The sequence below is a fragment of the Zalophus californianus genome, chromosome 1 (assembly GCF_009762305.2).
Source record: "Zalophus californianus isolate mZalCal1 chromosome 1, mZalCal1.pri.v2, whole genome shotgun sequence".
Classification (NCBI taxonomy): Eukaryota; Metazoa; Chordata; class Mammalia; order Carnivora; family Otariidae; genus Zalophus; species Zalophus californianus.
The window spans coordinates 211,058,126-211,083,503 of NC_045595.1; the positions used below are offsets into that span (position 1 = coordinate 211,058,126).

The 25,378-nt window shown below is 41.3% G+C and overlaps 1 protein-coding gene across 1 annotated transcript in view; it reads right to left on the reverse strand.

Moving 5' to 3' along the window:
• Window positions 1–24,724, reverse strand: part of LOC113918235 (HORMA domain-containing protein 2-like) — a 39,816-nt gene extending 15,092 nt beyond the window's left edge. Inside the window, 1 exon segment of the mRNA XM_027586495.1 lies at window positions 24,154–24,724. Within this exon segment, the coding sequence (XP_027442296.1) occupies window positions 24,154–24,724 (571 nt within the window).
• Window positions 24,725–25,378: the final 654 nt, after the last annotated feature.

Consider the following 25,378-nt stretch of genomic DNA (forward strand, 5'->3'; position numbering starts at 1 on the left):
TTATTGTAAATAATGCTGCAATCTTTTCAGTGTTTTCATTTTTTTTCAGATAAATGCATAAAAGTGGAATTGCTGGATTGTATGATACTTCTATTTTTTTTTATTTTTTATTGTTATGTTAATCACCATATATTACATAATTTGTTTTGGTGTAGTGTTCCATGATTCATTGTTTGTTCATAACACCCAGTGCTCCATGCAGAATGTGCCCTCTTTAATACCCATCACCAGGCTACCCCATCCCCCTCCCCTCTAGAACCCTCAGTTTGTTTTTCAGAGTCCATCATCTCTCCTGGTTCGTCTCCCCCCCTGACTTACTCCCCTTCATTCTTCCTCTCCTGCTATCTTCTTCTTTTTCTTTTTTTTTTTCTCAAAATATGTTGCGTTATTTGTTTCAGAAGTACAGATCTGTGATTCAACAGTCTTGCACAATTCACAGCGCTCACCGTAGCACATACCCTCCCCAATGTCCATCACCCAGCCACCCCATCCCTCCCACCCCCGACCACTCCAGCAACCCTCAGTTTGTTTCCTGAGATTAAGAATTCCTCATATCAGTGAGGTCATATGATACATGTCTTTCTCTGATTGACTTATTTCACTCAGCATAACACCCTCCAGATACTTCTATTTTTTAGTTTTTTGAGAAAGTTACTGTCTTCCATAGCTGCACTAATTTACATTCCCACCAACAGTAACAAGGGCTCCTTTTTCTCTACATCTTCACCAACACTTATTATTTCTTGCTTTTTTGATCCTAGCCATTCTGACTGGTGTGAAGTGACATCTCACTGTGGTTTTAATTCGCATTTCCTTTATGATAGTGATGGTGAGGACTTTTTCAAGTGCCTGTTGACCAGTATGTTTTCTTTGTAAAAAGGTCTATTTGAGTCCTCTGCCCATTTTTCAATCAGATTATTTTTTTGATACTAAGTTTTAGGAGTTCTTTATATATTTTGGATGTTATCGCCTTACTAAATATATCATTTGTGAATAACTTCTCTCATTCAGCAGGTTGCCTTTTTGTTTTGTTGATGGCTACCTTCACTGTGCAAAAACCTTTCAGTTTGATGTAGTCCTGTGTGTTTATTTTTCCTTTTGCTGCCCTTGCCTGAGGAGACAGATCCAAAAAAAAATCAGTAAGACCAATGTCAACTAGTTTACTGCCTATAGTTTTCTTCTAGAAGTTTTACTGTTTCCAGTCTTACATTTAAGCCTTTAATCCATTTTGAGTTTATTCTTGTGTATGGTGTAAGAAAGTGGTCCAGTTTCATTCTCTGGCATGTAGCTGTCCAGTTTTCCCAGCACCATTTAGTGAAGAGAGTGTCTTTCCCCCATTGTATATTCTTGCCTCCTTTGTCATAGATTAAATGACAATATGAGTGTGAGTTTATTTCTGGTTCTCTATTCTGTTTCCTAGATCCATGTGTCAGTTTCACACCAGCACCTTACTATTTTGATTACTATAGATTTGTAGTATAGTTTAAAATCTGGAGGTCTGATACCTCCAGCTTTGTTCTTTCTCAAAATTACTTTGGTTACTTGGGGTCTTTGGTGGTTCCAAACAAATTTTGGAATTATTTGTTCTAATTCTGTGAAAAATGCCATTGATATTTTGACAGGGAGTGCATTGAATCCATAGATTTCTTTGGGTATAGGAACATTTCAACAAAATTAATTTTTCCAATCCATGAGCACAGTATATCTTTCCACTTATTTGAGTCATTTTCAGTTACTTTCATCAATGTCTTATAATTTCCAGAGTACAGGTCTTTCACCTCCTGGTTACATTTATTCCCAGGTATTTTATTCTTTTTGATGCAATTGTAAATGGGATTGTTTTCTTAATTTCTAACAGTTCACTATTAAGTTATAGAAATGCAACCAATTTCCCATGTTCATTTTTTATCTTGTGACTTTCTGAATTCATTTATCAGTTCTAATAGTTATTTTAGTGGAGGCTTTGGGGTTTTCTATATACAAATAGTGATAGTTTTACCTTTTTCTTTCCAGTTTGGACACCTTTTATTTCTTTTTCTTGCCTAATTTCTGTGGTTAGGACTTCTAATACTGTGCTGAATAAAAATGGCAATAGTGGGCATCCTTGTCTTGTTCCTAACCTTAGAAAAAAGACTTTCACTGTTGGTCACTGCACCAAGTTTTCAAACCTTGGAGTCAGTTTGGATGTCACCCTCCTTTCCTGTTGCATGTTGAGTTTTTCCCAATATTCAACAGATGTTGCTGTGTCACACTTGAAAATATTTGTGGAGCTCCTCTGAGTTCTTGTGGTGGTTTAGGGGTGCTTTAGCCTGCAGTTTGGAAAATGTGGGCAAAAACTGTGTGCTACATACAAGTACAGTGGTTACTTCAAGGAAAAGCCCTGGTACAGCTGCTTGAGCTGCAAGTTCAACTCATCACTTTCTTCATGGAACACCATTTGTACTTGAAGGAACAACTAACAGGCCAGCAATGGCTTTGCAGACTTGGGTATTTGGCAGATATTTTCTCCAAAATGAATAAAGTTAGCTTGTTACATTAAGGACAATTGATGGTATTCTCGGCCAATGACAAAATTCAAGTTTTCAGATAAATATTAGTATTTGTAAAACTTGTACCCATCACCATGAGTTTGGCAGATTTTCAATGTTTAAAGACTCTTCTAATGAGATCCATAGTGATATTAACAAGTGAGATTTTTAAATATTGTATGTTGGAATGTGCCAGGATTTTGAAAATCTGCATAATTCAGTGAACTTATATTTTCCAAATGATCAATATAACAAAAGATGTGTGAGTAAAAATCTATTCAAAGTGCAGATAGGCAAATGGATTTTATAAAAAATTCATTGATGTGGTTTCAGATTCCACATGACAACCAACCTTTAAGCTGCTGCCACTTTTCCACTTTCAGTATAGAATCAAAGCAGAATGTCCATAATTATCTGAAAAGGCTATTTAAATACTCCACCCTTTTCTAGCGATATGCCTGGAGAAGCCAAGTTTTCCTCACGTATTTCAACCAAAGAAACATATTGCAGCAGATTGAATGCAGAAGCAGATATGTGAATTCAGTTGCCTTTTTTATTAAACCCAACATTAAAAAGATTATTTCAAAATGTAAAATAATGACACTTTTCTCATTATGTTTTTTGAAAAATTGTTATGTTCATAAAAATCTTTATAACATGTAATAAAATTCTTATTTATAAAGGAATTAATAAATATTTTAAATTTTAAAAAAAAGTAAAAAGGCTTTCAGCTTTTCACCATTAAGTACAATGTTAGCTGTGGGTTTGTCATATATGGCCTTTATTATGTTGAGGTACATTCTTACTATATCCACTTTGTTGATAGTTTTTATCATAAATAAATGTTGAATTTTGTCACATGCTTTTTCTGCATCTATTAAGATGATAATATGATTTTTATCCACTGCTTTGTCAACGTGGTATCTCATGTTGATTGACCTGTGGATATTGAACCATCCTTGCATCTGTGGAATAAATCCCACTTAATCATGGTATATAATCCTTTTAAGGTATTGTTGAACATACTGTTCAAATATTCTCCTAATACTGAGGATTTTTGAGGATTTTTGCTTCACTGTTCATCAGGGATATTGGTCTGTAACTTTCTTTTTTTGTGGTAGCTTTGGTTTAAGTATCAGAGTAATGCTGGCCTCACAGAATGAGCTTGGAAGCATTCGTTCCTCTTCAACTTTTTTGGAATAGGTTTGAGGAGAACTGATAGAATTCACCTGCAAAGATGTCTGGTGCTGGGCTTTTGTTTATTGGGAGTTTTGTTTTATTTTGCTTTGGGGGGTGGTGTTAATTACTGATTCAAATTCATTACTAGTAACTGATCTGTTCAGATTTTCTATTTATTCCTGATTCAGTTTTGGAAAATTGTATGATTCTGGGAATGTATCCATTTCCTTCTAGATTGTCCAACTTGTTGGCATATAATTGTTTGTAGTAGCCCTTTATGATCCTTTGCATTTCTGTGGTATTAATTGTAACTTCTCCTCTTTCATTTCTGACTTTGAGTCTTCTTTTTCTTCTTGATGAGTCTTGCTAAAGGTTCATCAATTGTGTTTATCTTTCCAGAGAACCAGTTCTTGGTTTCATTGAGCCTTTCTAACTATTTTTTTAGTTTCTATTTCATTTATTTTCACTCTTATCTTTATTATTTTCTTCCTTCTACTAACTTTGGGTTTTTTTTTTTAAAGATTTTATTTACTTATTTATTTGAGAGAGCGAGAATGAGAGAAAGAGAGAGCACATGAGAGGGGGGAGGGTCAGCGGGAGAAGCAGACTCCCCGCTGAGCGGTGAGCCTGATGCGGGACTCGATCCCGGGACTCCAGGATCATGACCTGAGCCGAAGGCAGTTGCTTAACCAACTGAGCCACCCAGGCGCCCTAACTTTGGGTTTTGTTTGCTCTTCTTTTTCTAGTTCCTTCATGTGTAAGGTTAGATTATTTGAGATTTTTCTTGTTTCTTGATAGGTCTGTATCATTATGAACTTCCCTCATAGAACCTCTTTCACTATGTCCCAAAGATTTTGGAACACTTGTTTTCATTTTCATTTGTCTCCATGTATTTATTTCCTCTTTGAATTATTTTTTGACCCATTGCTTACTTAGTAGCATATGGTTTAGTCTCCAGGTGTTTGTGGGTTTTTTTTTTTTTTCCAGTTTTCTTCCTGTAATGGATTTCTAGTTTCATACCATTGTGGCTGGAAAAGATGCTTGATATGATTTCAATCTTCTTAAATTTATCAAGACTCATTTTGTGGGACAACATGTGATCCATCCTGCAGAATGTTCCACATGCACTGGAGAAGAATGCATATTCTGTTGTTTTTAGATGGAATGTTCTGTATGTATCTGTTGAGTCATCTGGTCTAATGGGTCATTTAAGGTCAATGTTTCCTTATTGATTTTATGTCTGGATGGCATACCCATTGATCTAAGTGGGCTGTTAATGTACCCTACTGCTGTTGTATGTAAATTTCTACCTTTAGGTCTGTTAATATCTGCTTTGTATGTTTAGGTGTTCCTATGTTGACAGCATAAATATTTATAAGTGTTATACCATTTTGTTAGATTGATCCCTTTATCATTATGTAATGACCTTCTTTTTTCTCTTGTTATAGCCTTTGGGTTTTTTGGTCATTTCTTGGGGGCTTTATTTGTTGTTGTTGTTGTTGTTGGGTTTTTTGCTTTCTTTTTTTCAAATTTTTATTTAAATTCTCGTTAGTTAACACGTAGTGTAGAGAATTTCAGACCAATATCCCTGATAAATATGGATTCCAAAATCCTCAACAAAATCCTAACTAATAGGATCCAACAATACATTAAAAGATCATCCACCACGACCAAGTGAGATTTATCCCCGGGATGCAAGGGTGGTTCAACATTCACAAATCAATCAATGTGATAGAACACATTAATAAGAGGAGAGAGAAGAACCATATGGTCCTCTCAACTGATGCAGAAAAAGAGAGAGGGAACATTCCTCAAGTTCATAAAATCCATCTATGAAAAACCCACAGCAAATATCATCCTCAAAGGGGAAAAGCTGAGAGTCTTAAGATCAGGAACACGTCAAGGATGCCCACTCTCGCCACTACTGTTCAACATAGTACTAGAAGTCCTGGCAACAGCAATCAGACAACAAAAAGAAATAAAAGGTATTCAAATTGGCAAAGAAGAAGTCAAACTCTCTCTTTTCGCAGATGACATGATACTTTATGTGGAAAACCCAAAAGACTCCACCCCCAAATTACTAGAACTCATACAGCAATTCAGTAATGTGGCAGGATACAAAATCAATGCACAGAAATCAGTTGCTTTCTTATACACTAACAATGCAATTGTAGAAAGAGAAATTAGAGAAACGATTCCATTTACAATAGCACCAAAAACCATAAGGTACCTCGGAATAAAACTAACCAAAGAGGTAAAGGATCTATACTCTAGGAACTACAGAACACTCATGAAAGAAATTGAAGAAGACACAAAAAGATGGAAAAACATTCCATGCTCATGGATCGGAAGAATAAACATTGTTAAAATGTCTATGCTACCCAGAGCAATCTATACCTTCAATGCCATCCCAATCAAAATTCCAATGACATTTTTCAAAGTGCTGGAACAAACAATTCTAAAATTTGTATGGAATCAGAAAAGACCCCAAATCACCAAGGAAATGTTGAAAAAGAAAAACAAAGCTGGAGGCATCACTTTGCCCGATTTCAAGCTATATTACAAAGCAGTGATCACAAAAACAGACATATAGACCAATGGAACAGAATAGAGAGCCCGGATATGGACCCTCAACTCTATGGTCAAATAATCTTCAACAAAGCACAAAAAACTATGCAATGGAAAAAAGACAGTCTCTTCAATAAATGGTGCTGGGAAAATTGGACAGCCACATGCAGAAGAATGAAACTCGACCATTCTCTAACACTATACACAATGATAAACCCAAAATGGTTGAAAGATCTCAATGTGAGACAGGAATCCATCAAAATCCTAGAGAACATAGGCAGTGACCTCTTTGACATCGGCCACAGCAACTTCTTCCAAGATACGTTTCCAAAAGCTAGTGAAACAAAAGCAAAAATGAACTTTTGGGACTTCCTCAAGATAAAAAGCTTCTGCACGACAAAGGAAACAGGCAACAAAACAAAGAGGCAACCCACGGGATGGGAGAAGATATTTGCAAATGACACTACAGATAAAGGGCTGGTATCCAAGATCTATAAAGAACTTCTCAAACTCAACACCCAAAAAACAATCCAGTCAAAAAATGGGCAGAAGACATGAACAGACACTTCTCTGAAGAAGACATACAAATGGCTAACAGACACATGAAAAAATGTTCATCATCATTAGCCATCAGGGAAATTCAAATCAAAACCACAGAGACACCACCTTACACCAGTTAGAATGGCAAAAATTGACAAGGCAAGAAACAACAAATGTTGGAGAGGCTGTGGAGAAAGGGGAACCCTCTTACACGGTTGGTGGGAATGCAAGTTGGTACAGCCACTTTGGAAAACAGTGTGGAGGTGCCTCAAAAAATTAAAAATAGAGCTACCCTATGACCCAGGAATTGCACTACTGGGCATTTACCCCAAAGACACAGATGTAGTGAAAAGAAGGGCCATATGCACCCCAGTGTTCATAGCAGCAATGTCCACAATAGCCAAACTGTGGAAAGAGCCGAGATGCCCTTCAACAGATGAATGGATAAAGAAGATGAGGTCCATATAGACAATGGAGTATTACTCAGCCATCAGAAAGGATGAATACCCAACTTGTACATCAACATGGATGGGACTGGAGGAGATGATGCTAAGTGAACTAAGTCAAGCAGAGAAAGTCAATTATCATATGGTTTCACTTATTTGTGGAACATAAGGAATAGCGTGGAGGACATTAGGAGAAGGAAGGGAAAAATGAGGGGGGGGGAATTGGAGGGAGAGATGAACCATGAGAGACTATGGACTCTGAGAAACAATCTGAGGGTTTTAGAGGGAGGGGGGTAGGGGGATGGGTTAGCCCGGTGATGGGTATTAAGGAGGGCATGTACTGCATGGAGCCCTGGGGGTTATACGGAAACAATGAATCGTGGATCACCACATCAAAAACTAATGATGTACTGTATGGTGACTAACATAACATAATAAAATAAAATTTAAAAAAAAACACATAGTGTAATATTGGTTTCATGGTAGAAATTAGTGATTCATCACTTATATATAACACCCAGCGCTCAACACAGAAAGTGCCCTCCTTAATACCCAACACATAGTTAGAGCATCCTCCACCCATCTCCCTTCATCAATGCTCAATTTGTTCTCTATCATTAAGGGTCTCTCTTTCTTCCCCTTCCCATATGTTCATCTGTTTTGTTTCTTAAATTCCACATATGAGTGAAATCATATGGTATTTGTCTTTCTCTGATTTATTTTGCTTAGCAGAATACACTCTAACTCAATCTACGTCATTGCAAATAGCAAGATTTCATTCCTTTTGATGCTGAGTAATATTCCATCATATATATATATATGTATATATATACACATATACTATCATACACACACACATATCACATCTTCATCCATTCATCAGTCGACAGACATTCGGGCTCTTTCCTAGTTTGGCTGTTATTAATAATTACAGCCTTTGCTTTAAAGTCTACTTTGTCTGATATAAGTATTGCTACCCCAGCTTTCTTTACATTTTACTTTTCATGGTGTATGTTTTTCCATTCCTTCACTATCAGTCTGTGTATGTCTTTTATCTAAAGTGAGTCTCTTGTAGGCAATATATAAATGAATCTTGTTTTTCAATCCATTCTGCCACCCTATGTCTTTTGAACATTTAGTCTATTTACATTTAAAGTAATTATTGATAGATATGTACTTATTGCCATTTTGTTAATTGTTTTCAGGTCGTTTTTATAGTTCTCTGTTTGTTTTTTTTTTTTTTCCTTCTCTTCCTCTCTTCCCTTGTGATTTGATTACTTTCTTTCATGTTATGTTTGGGACTCCTTATTTTTATTTTTCTGTGTATTTACTATAGGCTTTTGTTTGTTATTATTACAAGATTCATATATAACAACCTATGTATATATCAGTCTATTTTAAGTTGGTGCTCATTCAAATGATTTCCAAGAGCACTACAGTTTTTCTTTCCCCACCCCAAGAACAGTTTCTGACATTGTGTTTGATATATTTCTCCTTTGTGTACTCCTTAATTATTATATACTTCTTTTACTTCTTTTGTTTTTTTTACTCTACTTTTGTTTTTTAACCTTCATACTATCTTTGTAAGTGGTTGATCCACTCCATTCACTATATATTTGCCTTTACCAATGAGTTTTTCCTTCCTGTATTTTTTTTTTAAGATTTTATTTATTTGAGAGAGAGAGAGAGAATGCACAAGCAGGGGAAGAGGCAGAGGAAGAGGGAGAAGCAGACTCCCTGCTGAGCTGGGAGCCCGACGTGGGGCTCGATCCCAGAACCTGGAGATCAGGACCTGAGCCAAAGGCAGATGCTTAAACATCTGAGCCACCCAGCCACCCCTCCTTCATGTATTTTCTTATTTCTAGTTATAGTATTTTCTTTTTTACTTAAAGAAGCCTCTTTAATATTTCTTGCAAAGCTGGTTTAGTGGTGATAAACCCCTTTAGCTTTTGCTTGTCTGGGGACAATTTACCTCCCCTTCAATTCTGGGTAATAACTTTTCTGGGTAAGAGTATTCTTGGTTGTAAGTTTCTTCCTTTCAGCACTTTGAATACATCATGCCATGCCCTTCCGTCCTGCAAAGTTTCTGCTGAAAAATCCATTTATAGTCCTATGGGTGTTCCCTTATATGTAATTAACTGCTTTTCTCTTGCTACTTTTAAGATTCTTTATTTTTAAATTTTGGCATTTCAATTGTAATGTTGCTTGCCATGGATCTCTTTGGGTTGACCTTGTTTGGGATTCTCTGTGCATCTTAGATCTGGGTATCTGTTTCCTTACCCAGGTTTGGGAAGTTTCCAACTATTATTTCTTTAAATAAGTTTTCTGCCTTTTCTCTCTCCCTTCTCCTTCTGGGACCCCTATAATGTCCACGTTAGTAGCTTGATTTAGTCACAGAGGTCCCTTAAACTATCCTCATTTTTAAAAATTCTTCTTTCTTTTTGCTGCTCAGTTTGGGTGATTTCCACTATTCTATCTTCCAGATCACTAATGTTTTCTTCTGTATCACCTAATCTGCTGTTTATTTCCTCTAGTGTATTTTTCATTTCTGCTCTTGTATTCTTCAGCTCTGACTGGTATTTTCTTATATTTTATATCTCTTTGGTGCAGTTTTAAATGTGTTCATCCAGTCTTCACACAAGTTCAGTAAGCATCTATATGAATATTACCTTGAACTCTTTATAGTGTAGATTGCTTATCTCCATTTCATTTAGTTCTTTTTCTGAGGTTTTGCCTTGTTCTTTCATTTGGAAAATATTCCTCTTTCTATTCATTTTGTTTAACTCTGTTTGTTTCTATGTATTAGGAAGTTCGGCTATGTCTCCAGTCTTGAACAAGTAGCCTTATGTAGGCGATGTCCTGTGGAACCCAGAAGCACAATCTCCCCTGACCATGATGGCCAGGTGTTTGAGAGGTGTCCCCTGTGTGGATTGCATGTGTCTCCTGTCATGGCAGGATATGACTGTTATGTGTGTGCTGGTGGGTGAGGTTATTGTCCTTTCAGCTGTGAGGTCCAGTTGAGATGCAGGGTTGTGCTGGGCTCTCAGTGAGACACACCCCCCCTGGCATGAACAGCCTAGAGGGAGGATTTCAAAATGGTGTCCACTAGCCTTGGGATCAGTTGGCAGAAAGAGGTAGCAAAAATGGCTGCCACTAGTCTTAGTCCCCCAGGCAGAGGCCTGGCTTTCTCCTACTTCTCTGTCAGGAGCTCCAAGATTATTAAGTAGGTCTCTTAACCTATGGTCTATGCACTTTTTGTTCTGGTGTTTTTGTGCTGGTTTCCAGTTTGACTGAGTCTGCACTGAGCCCTCTAAGAGTGGGTTTTCCTTTCCCTATAGTTCTGTACTTCTCCTGGACATATTCCCTGTTGGCTTGCAAAGCCAGGTGTTTGGAGGGCTCACCTCTCTATCACAGGATCTATGGATTGGGGTGCCTGATGTAGAAGTCAAATCTCTTGCTCCTCAGTAAAAAGTTCCATACCTTTGAGATCCTTCCCAACCATAGAATGCCATGCCTGGAGTGTAGTTTTCTCCTTAGGAGGACTGTATCTCTGACTCTTTTACCTGTTTCACTGCTGTCCCCTCTCATAGAGGATCTGTTCATCCAGTTCCTAGACCCCCTTCAGAGAGAATTATTCCATATGTAGTTGTAGATTTGTTGTGTCCATGGAAGGAGGTGAGCTCAGGATCTTCCTGCACTGCCATCTTCCACCCTCTGGCAACTTTCAAAATCAGTTGAAAACTGTCTGGACTAGCACTGGTGACCCAGTGGTTGTTCACTTGTTCTGTGTTTACTCTTTGTTGAGTAATGAGTATTCCATTTCTTATGGGATGGGGAGTAGAGGGGGAGGGGAAGCTGATTCTTAGCACATATTAATTCCCTCAGATGTATATGTAGGTACAAAAGGTAAAATACAGTTATCACTTAATTGCCTTCAAAGTTTACTGCTAGCCCTTACTGTCCATACAGAGAATAGAAAGAACTCATTTCTACAGGCTGAACTAAAACATAAGGTGACAGATGTTTGCATGTAGTAAACAAATCAGACAAATTGTTAATATGCTAGATAAATATTACCAAATTCTTAGATCCTCATACAGATAGCAGGTAGGTTTCATGCCACATGCCTATTCTGATCAACTTGAAGTAACTGCCTTGAGTCTTGTGACGAGAAGGATTCTGAGGTTTAGGCTGAACATACAAAAGATAGTGCTCTCATCAATTCGCCATACCTATCAGGGATGGTGGAAGGAGAGCTTTGCAGCACCAGATCATGGAAGCATAGGGATCAAACCAACTTTCTAGGATATTTTTGTCTTGGAAAGGATCCAGTGGCTTCAACCAGACAAATCTCTTGCTTTGCAGGTGCAATAAATGGAAGAGTGCTCTCCTGTGTTTTATGAAGCCACCAAACACAGAGAGAATGAATTGTTTCCTTGGGCTTGGAAGAAAATTAAGATCATGTATAAGTGATCACATCCCCTCTATGATGTTAAAATGAAACCCAAAGAAAAAATGTTTATTAGTTTGTTGGGAGGTCGGTGCTTAAGATTTTGTAGTTTGGGTTTTTTTTTTTTAAATATATATATATATATCTGTAATAAGCTTATTGATTTTTTCCTCTTTAAATAAGCAATATTCTGTGGGTAAAAGCCAACCTTTCTTGGCACTACCTCTTTTTTCTGGAGATTATTAATTTCTTTTTAATAGACCTCATACTGAAAATCAAATTTTTATATCTCAAAAGGATTTACATTTATCTTGAGCTGCACACTCTTCATCGTCTATCAAACTGAGTTTAAGTTTCTAATTGAAATAATTTCTCAAACATTGAGCAATAAAGAGGCAATAAGTGATATATTTAAATTATTTATTCATCTTATTTATAATTAATTCGGTTTTGTTCCTTGCTGCACAGTGAGGTTAACCCAATGTCTTTGATTTTCAAATCTTCTCTATCATTAGGGCAACAATAGAAGTGACTGCTTTTCCCATCCCTCTTGTGTTTCATTGGTCCCTGGGGACTCAGGCAACATCAATTGAAATCACAGTTAAATTTAACACATTAACTTTGTTTTGCAACATGCTGCTCCAAAAACAGAGAGTCGTGAATACAGTGTGCCTATTATTTGCCTTAGTCAAACTGGGAAAAAAATTACCCCCCTGATAAGATGAGCCATTGCATTAACAAAGATCTTACCCTTCAGCATTCAAGCACTGCATATGCCTTGGTCTACACTCTTCCTTCTATACACTGAGATTGATATGTCTTTAACATGTATTATGCAATGGATCTTCAACTAGTTAATCTGGTTAGCTGGTTTGTAGATTGTCTCCAACACTTTTTCCAATCTCTTTGTCTGGTTCTCCCTCTGGCAACATAAATTCATGCTCCACGTTGAATTTACAATTTCCTGCCTCAGTTAAGCCATTTTCATAATCACAATTCCCTTTCTTTTTTTAAAGATTTTATTTATTTATTTATTTATTTATTTATTTATTTATTTATTTATTTAGAGAGAGCACGAACAGGGGGAAAGGCAGAGGGAGAAAGCACACTCCCCACTGAGAGTGGAGCCCCACAAAGGACTCGAACCCAGGACCGTACAATTATGACCTGAGCCGAAGTCAGACACTTAATTGACTGAGCCACCCAGGCACTCTACAATTCCTCTTGCTGATTATAGTTGTTACTACCCAAAACTTAGCAATGGCAGAGCCAGTATTCACATCCCAGAATCTACAAGGTTATCCAGTACACTCTCCTGCCCCCTAAGCACATGCCCTATTATTAGAAGAGGCCCTAAATCTACTTTGGTGGGGCTCTGTCCCCTCTGTCCTGCAAACTGGAATGAACATACTACTCAGTGCAGTCCGTGGATCTGCAAAAACAGTATGAACATTAGCTGGGAGGTGGGTGAAAATGTAGAATCTTAGCCTTTCACTCCAGAATCTGCATTTTAACAAAATCTTCAGGTGATGTGTGTTCACACTAAAGTATGAGAAATGGTGGTTTAATACGTCTGCATGAATGTCATCCTTCATGAAAAGGCAAGATCAAAGGGTCATGAATTGGAAATGAAAGGGCAAAAGCATCACCTTATTTCCCTCCACAATTAGAGATCAGAGGGAGAGGGATCTGTGCGGTAACTACCATGACAGCACTCGAATACATTCTGGTACTTGCTCTAGCCACCAAATAATGCTCTTGGATGGAGCAGCTCCCACCTCACTGCTGGCTCTGCTGACCTCTTATTCACAACTCAATGGCTTGTTTACTGAACAAATAAACATGAGGTCCTATTAGTCCTCATTAGAGACTGTTAGCATGTGGGAAAAAAGCAATACATTGTGCTTATCTTACTCTCCTGTTCCAAGATCCCATTATTGGTTTTGATGAGTGACACTGACCACTAACCATAACAGTACACACCACAGCTTCCCAAGCACAAGTTATTATAATAATCAGAAGAGGAATATAGTCCTTACCATGTGGTACACAGCTGAAAACTCAGCCATGATCTCTTCTCCACACATCCTAAAACCCAGTGGCAGTGAGCCAGAACATCCAAGTAGTAATGGAAATGAGTAATGATCTTTCAAGATGGCGGATGACAGAGGCAGAACAAGTACCCATGCGTCTGAGACACGTTCTCCCCCGTGAAAGCTAAGGGTTTTGACAGGCTGGTTTATGAATAAATTCATGACATGAGACATTTCCAAAATGTCTGTTAAGAACCGTCTCAAAATGAAGTCATCAAAATTACTGCAAAATGTATACTTTAAATTCAAACAGCCGGGGGAAAGAGTGTTCTTGTTATGTAGAATTCATTATCAGTATTTCAGAGTGCAGCCTCTATAAAATTTTGTTTAGGATTGCTTTTATGCAATTGTTTGGAACATAAGCAGAGAAAGAGCTGAATGGGAAATTCCAGAAGCCCAGAGCTTATTCAGCTTGGTTTTTTCCTGCCTTGTTAGAAAGAAATCATTTCTTTTTCTTCAAATTTTAATGCAATTGGGGGTATCTGATTTTTTTCCCTAATTTATCAGTTTATGTTGTTAAGAATAGGGCCATCACTTTAATGTGGAAAATGGAAGCCATATACTAGGTATTTTCTCTTTCATTATTATCTGGGGGTGGGGGGAAGGCTCTTTGTTAGATGCAAATTACTTTTCATAGGTATTTAACTTACAATGTAAGTATGTGCACATTCACAGACTCACATAATACTGATTCCCTATATACTATGAATTCAGGCTAGAGCTGCTAAAAGATGAGATTACATGGTCAAACAATCAAATTAGCCAACAGAGGAAATTAAGGGTCAAAATATGCTAAAGGAAAAAAAAACTATCCTTAACATAGAATGAACTAAGTGGTTGGTTACAGATTAGAAACCTATGAAGAAGGAAATTTCATTTGCTCGAAAAGAGAAAGCTGATTAAGATCTGGCATGCCATCATAACTGAAGAAAATCAATCTGTAAATAATAGAGAACAGAAATCACCACAAATATGCCCAAAAAGGAAGCCAAATAGTTTAGGGTACATAAAAGTTAAAAATACATATATGTTAAAAAAAAATAGCTCACTATAAACAAAACTAAAATGAAAGTGATGACCTTCAAAAGTATATGTATCTGTTTAAAAATTAATAACCCTAACATACAACAACAAAAAGCTTGCAAATCTATTGTTCGAATAACATACCAAAAGAAATGGGCAAAGCACATGAACAGGCAGAAATAAAATTCCAGGGACAATTTGAATGCACATTAGGGGGACTGGCTAAGTAAATTGTGGAAAATACATATAATAAAATGGAATGCTGCTATTATAAAGCCACATTACAGAAGAATTTATATTGGTGGGGGGAAATATTCAGGAAGTAGAATAATCAGACAAGCACTGATTATTAATATCTGACAAAAGTATCCTACATGTTAACAGTATTTATTTCCACATGGTAAAACTATGTTTTCCTGCCTTTTTGGCTTGTATTCAAGTGTTTTACAAATTTTACACATTCAGTATATACTGTTTTATAATTAGAAAAAATAATAATAAACATTAAAAAATTTAAAGAATTTAAAACTGAAGCAGTTCAAATAAAACATTTAGCATAAATGACAGAGGAAATTCTTCCCAATCATATCAAATTATACCCTAAACCATTGATATATCTTACTTCCAAGTGTAAACTGGCATATTTTGGACAAATGTCATTCACCCACATGGACATTTTTAGGTATCAGCAGCTATGTTGAGGACAGTGTTGAGTCACACATGTATGGAGATAGCCTGGACCAAAAGGAAAATTCTGTTTCCTAAATTCAGAGTCTGTGTTTGCAAGGTGACTTTCCTGCCAGAACACCTGCTGCATCCTGGAGCATGCTGGGTTGATGGGATCAGACTGCTGGTGCTTTATGTTGGAGGAGCCTCCTCACTAACTCTGCATCTACCATCTACAGGCTGCCAATAGGTTGAGATGGGAGCTATCACATCAACTCAAGTTCACTGCCTGCATCACCTCCTCCGATCCGGGAAAGCCAATCATGCAAATTCATCAGGGTAACTGATCAGTGAAACATAAGGGGAAAAAACTCAAAATAAATTATTCTACAATATTATTGTCACCAGTGTGATACGCCAACACAAATTTGGTGGCTTCATCAACACAAATTTATTCTCTTATAGTGCTGGAGGCCAGAAGTCCAAGATCAGTTTCACAGGGCTAAAGTGAAGATGTCGGCAGACCTGTGCTTCCTCTGAAGGCTCTAAGGGAGAATATATTCTCTTGAATTCTCCCATGTCCAGAGGCCGCCTGCATGCCTTGGCTCACGGCCCCTCCTCACATCCCTCCACCCTCTTGTTTCACCATCACATCTCTAGATAATCCAGCATAACCTCCCCATGTCCAGAGCCTGAATTTAAATACACTTGCAGGGGTGCCTACATGGCTTAGTCAGTCAAGCATCTGCCTTCAGCCCAGGTCATGATCTCAGGGTACTAGGATTAAGCCCCACATCAGGCTTCCCTGCTCAGTGGGGAGTCTGCTTCTCTCTCTCCCTCCACCCTCTGCTCATTTACTCTCTCTCTCTCTCTCTCTCTCTAATAAATAAATAAAATCTTTTTAAAAACTAACTAAATAAATATATGCGTAAAATCTCTTTGGCCATGTAATATCCACAGGTTCTGGGGGTCAGCACAAGGCCATCCTGGTGGATGTGGCCACACAATTCAGGTAACACCTGCCAGTCAGCTAGGCAAGGCCAACCTACAGAATCCCTCTTCTTAGAGGAATGACTTCATACGTCTTGTTGATATGCGAGAATTATGACAAACTACGATTCTCCTCAGAAGCACTAAATTGAAGATAAGTCACATGAGTGGGTTCCTAGGAGAGAGAGGAATATTCATTCTTAAATTTTTTGCTTTCTCCCCAAGTCTCTGCTGAGTGCTGCACAGCTGAAAACTCATGTTTTAAAAACAATTATGGCACGTGTGCCCATATGGCAGATACAGATGTGAGCAGAGGCTTTTGCTTCACAAATGCAAATGATGCCTTTGACTTTCTGATGGCCTCTCTGTGGAGATGCAGGAAGACAACGAGAGCACACTCTGACACTCTGACATGTGAGCACACATGTGCCACCAGGTCACCCACCCCAAGCCTGAGAAAACAAGGACAACCAAAGCAACCAACGGCAGTGGCTGAAACTCCAGTAAAGAAAAATATAAAACCTCCAGGTTCTTTACCATGGCAGGGCTGCCATGCAGAGGATGTCCACTCATGAGATACTTCTGCCTTCACAACACTCACCCGCAACCAACCTCAGGCCTCTGTCTCTCCCTTCTCTTTCTCCCCATGAGCTCATCACCTACAAAGGGAATGTTTTGTGTCTCTATGATCACCAACTGTTTGAGTCGTTTGGCGAGTTGGTGATTACTATTGAACTCCAATTTGGACAGCACAGGAAGGAATGAAGAGAGAGAGAATGGGGAAAAGCCACCTTCCTGCCTGTATCTGGACCCTGAGTGTTGCTAGAGAAAATCACACAACTGGGCAAATTTGTGTCGTAACAAACATGTGGTCACTAAGCTACACAGGGCCCTCTGCGTCCCCAAGGAGAGGTCCATCTCCCTCTCTCCAAAATGGCCCCTTTGCCTTCCACAATCTCTTTAAGCCTCAAACTCCTCATTCTCAGGAAACAGTCTTCCCTCCCTCTTTAAAGAGAAAAGTGGGAAATAGCTTTTAAAAAAATCCCTTTCACTGCCTCGCCACATCCCCTTCTACAGACGCAGCAGAGTCTGGTCCACTCTTCCCTCAAAGGGTTTCAAATGGACAGGATGCTGTCCAGTACAAGGCACCCTTCCTCCGCTGTATCCAGAGGGAGATGGGCGGTGCTGATCTGTCCAGTACAAGGTACCCCTTCCCTCAGCTGTGCTCATACAGAGTTGGGGGGACTGGCTCCTGCAGTTCTGAGAGTGAGCGTGGCTTTGCCAATGCTGGGTTGGGTTTGGAATCAGGAGAGACCCAAGCCTTCAAACCTTCCTTCACAGAGGTTGACAAAGCCTGGGGATGGATGTAGTGCGGGGTGGTGAGACTTGAGCGTTGGCTTCTCCCTTTCTCTTGACTATCTGGTTCCTCCTGGATCCTCGCCTCTCCATCACCCCTGGCTCTCTGTTGACTCAGGTCATCATCTATATGCTCGGGTCCTCTCACAGAGTGGAGCACTCCCTGTGTCCCCACCACCCTCCACTACTGAACAATTTCCCTTGCCCCTATTCCCAGCAAGCATTCCCTGGGGAGATGCAAATATCCCAGGCTCTGTGTCTCCATTTCTCAGATGCTCCATAACCCAGTCTGACCCCCTCCGCCTGTCCCATTCCTCTTGATTTTCTGCCATCCACGGAAGCTGCTTCTCAGTCTTCTTTACTGGGTCACCTTTCTCCCCCCCAACCCCAAATGCTAGTGCTTTTAGGGATTCTAGCCCAGGCCCTCTTCTTGGTTCACTCTACACTTGCCCTTTAGAGACCTCAGGCACACCCCCTGCCTAAATTACCATCTACAAGCCAACTGTCCCCTCCACTCACATGTATCTCCTGAGTTCCAGGAGATACTCCTGAGTTGCCCCAGCTGCTACACGACAGTCCACCTGAAGGAACTCATAGGCATTTTAACTGATCAGGACCCCACCGGAACTCATACTCTCTCCTTCCTCACTCACCAAACTGCTCTGACTCCAATGTTCCCTGCATCAGGGACAGACACATCCGCCCCGCTATCCAAACTAGACTCTCCGAAATACATCTCGAATTGGCTCACTTCTCCCCAGCGGCATTGCTCAGCTAGTCCAAGCCCCCAGTGTCTCTCCTCATGAGCTGTAACTGCCTCCTAAATGGCCTTCCAGAATCAATTCTTGCTCCTCACAAACCCATCCTCTACTCTGCTACCTCCTAAAATAACCTGATTACTCCCTTGCTTAAATCTTTGAGTAACTACCCAATAGCCTTTGACTAAAACTTAATCCTTGATATGAGCCAGCCACCTCTTTACAATTTGGCCACTGCCCATGCCTCCATTCCTCTGTGTCCCTCTCCCCCTTGGGCAGATTCCTTCTGTTCACTCATCCATATCTCCTCCCCACCTGGTTCTCCGAGCAGTATTGACTGTATCGATGAGGTGCCTGTGCCACCTGACTTCTGGTGGGCTCAGGGCAGCAGGAGCCCACATAGGAGATCAGAGGTGAGTAGGAGCGTGGAGTCATTTATGACTCTGCTGGCTCACTCCCTGAGGGGTTTCCTTAGCTTGCATCCATCAACCAAAGGTCACCTGTCCTGTCAAAGTGGCCCTCTCCTTCCAGGTCCTGGAAACTGAGCCATCACGCTCTGACCCCACCAAGCATCTGGACGGTGACAAGTTGGCCATTGCAGGAGCCGGGGCACCCCACCATCCTTTGTGTGCTCCTAAGACCCAGACCACACCTTCATACATGGTCCCTTTATTAAACATTCCTGGTGCTTTCTCATATTAGAGTGTCATCACTTTCCTGCTGGGGTCCTGCTAGTGTACCTTCATCCTCTGCCACTCCAGGCCTGCTGACCTTTCCTCAGATCCTTTAGCATGCCATGTTTTATATCCCTAGAGGTCGTACCACAATCAAAGCTGGTCTTTCTGCCCTGCCTGATCCACAGGCTAGATTAAGTACCCCACAACATGCTCCCAAAGTGCAGTCAACTTCGGTGCTGATGCCTTCTGAAATACTACCATTCCTATCTCAGGGACCATGTAGGTGGCACCCAATTCCCTCAGTGCCTGGCACCCTGTAGGAACTCGATAAATAGTGTTAACCAACAAACTCATCTCTCCAAGTTTACCGTCTCCTGGTGAATATCTGATGATATTTAATGTTCCATTCTAGCTCTTGTATAATATACGTAGCATTGCTATATAAGTAGCTTTGGATAGCCTTAGGTAAAAAGTAACATCATTTACTTCTAAATTCTAGAGGTATTCAAAACTCAACCTCTATTTTGGACCTCAGTCATGAGGTCCAAAAAAATTATGAATGTTACAATATGTACAGACATATTTAAAGGCTGGATCACATTTGTTTCATCATCCTAAGAAATTAGTTTTGCATAGCAGACTCCGGGTAATATATAATGAAATGCATCATAAATATATGATTAGTGGTTCATTATTATTGAGCTCTGTTGCTGGCTGACCATATGGCATCCAAATCTCTTCACTATAAGGAAACATCTATGTCCTATAAACCTGGAGGCTAAACATGGGTTCTCATACCTGCTTCCTTCCAGATCAGCCTCCTGTGCCTTTGGATGGCCACTTAGGAACCAATTCTTGTCACTGGTTTTTTGAGTACCCATCACTGCTATCAACCAAATTGCGGGCTCTTGGTCTTCCCACCTTCACACCCCTCTGGGGGACAATTCTTCTGTCCCCACCTCCACCGAAAAGCTTCAGTCAACTCCTTGGACCTGCTCACTCCAGAGAAATGACAACACTCACAGCTCTTTGCCAGCACATCAAGAAGGGGAAAACCTTGGCTTGCTCATGGACCAGGACACATAAGGATCCAAAGGTAACAACAACATGAAAGTGGCCATCTTGCCAGTGGATAGAGAAGGAGAGCAAAGCCAGAGCCACAGTGGCCACAGTGCCAGAACACAAGAGAAGAAAGAAGAGAAACAACAGGCTGGGAAAGGATGGGGGGGTGGTGCTGAAGAGGGGACAAAAGCCTGGATTCTATCCACCTTCCTCCACCATCCACCAGAGGGGCACTTGTACACATTGTATGATTGTGAGCAACGTTGTGTTTCATAAGCCACCAGTGTCCCTTGGCTACATGGAGGGTTTTGTTTGGCTTCTGTTGTCTGTAGTGGATGCTATAATCTGCTGCCCAGATTCTCTTTTCAGGATTCGAGTACTCAGCCCCTACTTCCCAGGCATGTTGCCTGCTGAGACCTCATAGCAGAGTCCCTTCAGGGAATTGACCTCAGCTAAAAGAAGACATCATTTATCTGATGACTAGTCAAAGGCAGCGGGGGACACCAGCCCAATCCCGGACAACTCTGAGGGTCACCTCAGCCACAGAGTTACTCATGAGATCAGCTCAGGCTTCTCTTTTGCCCAATCCTCATGGCTTCATTTCCTCACAGGTGTGGCTCCTAAGAATATTTCCTCCAAATTTCTTGCATGTAAATCTTCCCAGGATCTGTCTCCCTGGATCCGACCTAAGACATAAACCCTCACTGCTAAAATACTGAAGCAATGGAGGCTCCATCCTTATCGTCCTTCAATCAGTCAGCATCCCACTTACCAGGCCTCAGGGAGACCAGCAGGCCCAAATCTGCCCAGTAAAGCTGACCTTTGACCTTGAGATTCCAGGCAGTCCTGGCCTTTATACAAGAACTGCTATAATATTGGGCGCCTGGGTGGCTCAGTCGTTGGGCGTCTGCCTTCGGCTCAGGTCATGATCTCAGGGTCCTGGGATCGAGTCCCACATCGGGCTCCTTGCTCCGCAGGAAGCCTGCTTCTCCCTCTCCCACTCCCCCTGCTTGTGTTCCTGCTCTCGCTGTCTCTCTCTCTGTCAAATAAATAAATAAAAATCTTTAAAAAAAAAAAAAGAACTGCTATAATATTAAAGTTGAAAAAGGCTTTGGGGGTCACACATTCACCTGCTGCTCGGTGCGGGCTGGAATCATGCCCAGAGCACATGCCATCCACAGATGGCTGGCCCTCTGCCTTGCGTAGTGGTGTTACCCATCCAGACCACCAAATCCATCCTCTTCAACCTGTGTCAAGCCTCTTTCATCTCAGACTGACCATTCCCAGGGCCACCTGGCCGCCTCTGAACAATCTCTGATGTCCCTTTTCTCACTGGCTGAGAGCCCTGCCCACCCTAACAGTCTGTTTGCATCCGTCCAGCTCTGGTTAGTTGGGATCCGGACCAAAATGCTCAGGGTGCCCCAGGACAGCACAATCACCACCACAGGAGAGACAAGAGGAAGCATGTGTGCCCCTGTCCCAGGGCAGGACCAGCTGCCCAAAAGACAAGGGGCAGTGTCGGTGTGGGTTCTCCAGACGCAGATCCTAATTCAAGAGTTCAAGTGCAACATATCTACTGTCCCTGCCACCCAGGGAAGTATACTGTCAAGTCTTCTGTCAGAGTGAGCCTGGAGCTTCATCCTGCAGGAAAACTCTGAGAAGTAGTACAAGTCACACACCCAGAATTCTTACTTGTGGTTGGAGGGAGTCAGGTTATTTATACACCCACTGCCATGGACTGGGTACTTGTGCTGTCCCCCCCACCCCAATTCATATGTTGAAATCCTAACCCCCAATGTGATGGCATTAGGAGGTAGGGCCTTTGGGAGGTGATTAGGTCATAAGGGTCGGGCCCTCATGAATGGGATCAGGGTCCTTCTACAAGAGACCCCAGAGAGCTCTCTCTCCATCTTTATCTGCCATGGGAGAGACCTCACCAGAACCTGACCACGCTGTCATTCTGATCTTAGACTTCCGACCTCCAGAACCGTGAGAAATACATTCTTCTTGTTGATAAGCCACCATGTCTATAGTACTTTGTTATAGAAACCTGTACTGACTAAGACTCACCACCAATCATGGGTTGTTGGTTGAGGGCTGCTGGGTGGGGGTTAATTCTCTGAAACTTCCAGCCTGCCCTACGTGGACAGACCAACCTTGCGGGCCAAGCCCACAGGCAGTAGGAGGCAAATGCTGGCAGCTGGAAATCCTCAGATTACACTGACACAGGAAGATCTGGACACCTGGGCGGGCATCAGTCCAGCACCTGCTAGGGCCAGGGAGCACTTTAGATGACCAGCACGCCCCGTATCCTGGTCCACTGCACACCCCCCCTCCTGCCACGGTATAGACTGATTAAGCCTGCCACCCTACTGTGGTTGTTGATGCAGGTACTATGATGGACTTCAACAACCAGACAGAATATGCCAGAATGTAAGGCAAGTCGTTCTGGTTGCTAATTTCTAAATCTGACCACCCACCCCTGGCGACTTCTACCTTACTCAACTTTCTCCACACTTTGCTTAAAAAAACAACAGGAAAAAATGAGCAAATGGTTTGCGTGGACATTTCACCTCTAACGTATATACACAAACAGCTAGTGAGCAGATGAAAAGATGTTTCATGTTCTGTCTTTAGGGACATGCAAATGAAGACCCCCATGAGATAGCACTTCGCACCCAGTCGAAAGCTCTAATAAAAAAGATAAACAAAACCAGTGCCGACAAAGAGGTGGCGGGGCTGGAACCCTCCAACACTGGTGCTGGGAATACAGAGTGGCGCACCCATTTAGGAAAACAGCTTGGTAGTTTCTTAAAAAGTTCAACATACGTTTACCGCATGACCCGGATATTCTGCGCCAGTACACACCCAAGAGAAATGAAAACATATGTCCACACAAAAGCTGCCGCATGAATTTTCATAGCACCACATTCTTCATAGTAGCCAAAAAGCATAAACTACCCAAATGTCCATCAACTGGAGAATGGATAAACAAAATGTGGCCCATCCATATGAGAGAATATTATTTGGCAATAAAAAGGAATGAAGCAGTGATATGTGCTACAACATGGATGAACCTCAAAAACATAATGGCCAGTGAACGAAGCCAGTCAGTGGACCATCGATGGATATGAAATGCGTGGAAAAGGCCAATCTATACAGAAGGCGGAGTAGAGATCGTTACCCAAGGCTGGGGCTAGGGGTGGGAATGGCGAATGCCTGCAAATAGGAGTGAAGCATATTTGGGGTGGTGCAGGAATATTCTGGGGTGCTTCTAAAATTAGGTTGTGGCAACCCTCTAAACTTACCAAAAATCAGTGAATTGTACACTGCAAACAAGTGAATCGTACGCCATGTAAATTATACCTCAATGAAGATGTTAAAAATATAAAAATAAAATTAGGAAGTAGGTAAGTAGTAAATAAACTGAGCTTGTGGTCACCCAGCACAGACCCCCCCCACCCCACCTCAGACTGTGTCTGTGTCCCCAGTGAGCTTTCAGGTTCCTTGTCAACTGGCATTTTCATCTTTGTTATCTTCAGAGCAGAGTTCCTTGCCTATAGCAATCACTCAACAATTCTTTGTTGAACGGAACCCTAGTGGAGGGAGGGGGAGGCTTTTTTCTGGACATCAGAATAATGCTTTAGAAAACAAGGTTTCACAAAACCCTTTCCCCAAATGGTCCCTTGTAAGTGACTCACCACATCTAGGAAAAGTGCAATGACGTGGGTGTGAGAAGCAGACATGACATTTAGCTAAAGACCCAGCAAATCAGTCTTTGGGGGAAAAACAGTAAACAACCATCAGCAGCGAATACGGTGTTGCCTCCTGATTTCGGGCCAGCTGACAGTGGCATTCCAGAAGGGGCAGCCATGCGTCCGCTGCTGCCCAATGCCCGAGGCTGCTGGCTCCTTCGCTGAAACCATCAGATTATGGCCCACACGGCTGAACTTGGGGGGCAAGGAACACAGCTGAAGCTGTTTTGCATTTTCATCTAAAGGCTGCTGTGCATGTCCTTGTGGACAACAGTGACATACGGAGCCTCCATCCTGATGAACTCTGTCCTCGGACCCCTCAGAAGCTCCCGAGTAGCAAGCATTCCACACCTTGCGACCGCACACAGTAATATTCTGGGGAGAGTCCTCCTGGATGAATGTAAACTGTTGGGTTTTCTCTGGAAAGGGACTTATATTAAAAGAGAAGGATTCATTTGGGAGCCCTCCTTGGCCCGGGAGGCCCAGCCTACTCTTGACGGGGAGCTTCTGAACCAGGAATGCAGGTGGGTGGGTAGAGTGTCTAGACCGTGGGGTCTGAGATCGGGTCCTGGCCTCATCAGTTACTAGCTGCCCACCCGTAGCCTCCCTGGACCTGTTTTCCCACTTATGCATGAGGTCATTGCTGGTTTGCAATGAGATGTACCATGACTGATGGCATCGTGTGGGAAATACTCAGCTAGGTGCTGGGAGCCCCCAGGGAAAAGCAGATCATTAAGTTAAATAAACAGAGACCCTGGTGCAGCCAGTCATCAAAGGTGTGCCCTTGGTTGGGGTTTCAAAAGTCTTTTCCAGGGAGCGTCTGCCAGAGAGGAGAGAGTCTGATTCATCTTTGCATGCTTGAAAACACAGTCTCACAAAGGAAGAAAAAGAGGCCCATATGATATTTGAAACTCAGACCAACTTTTTGAGGGAATTATGTCTTAGAGCCCCAAAATTAGCATCTGTGGCTCTGTGTTTTAGAGAGCCATCACTTCAAGTAAGACTATCTTCTTCAAATTTTACCCTCCAAGAATAAATCCTGACTTCCCTTGGCCAAGTGTCTGATACCTACCAAATGCTCAATACTGATTGTTGAACCAAAATTGACTTAATTATTCCTACAAGTTCACCAACATGAATCATGAAGAGAAACTGTATTATAAAGAGATTATTCCACCCAAAGATAGGCCTAGACAAGGACAGATTCTTTCCTCCAGGCACTGGAAAGGGAGCCCCGAGACTGTGGAGCAGTGGCCTGGGGGTTGGGGAAGCAGAAAAGGAAATCTT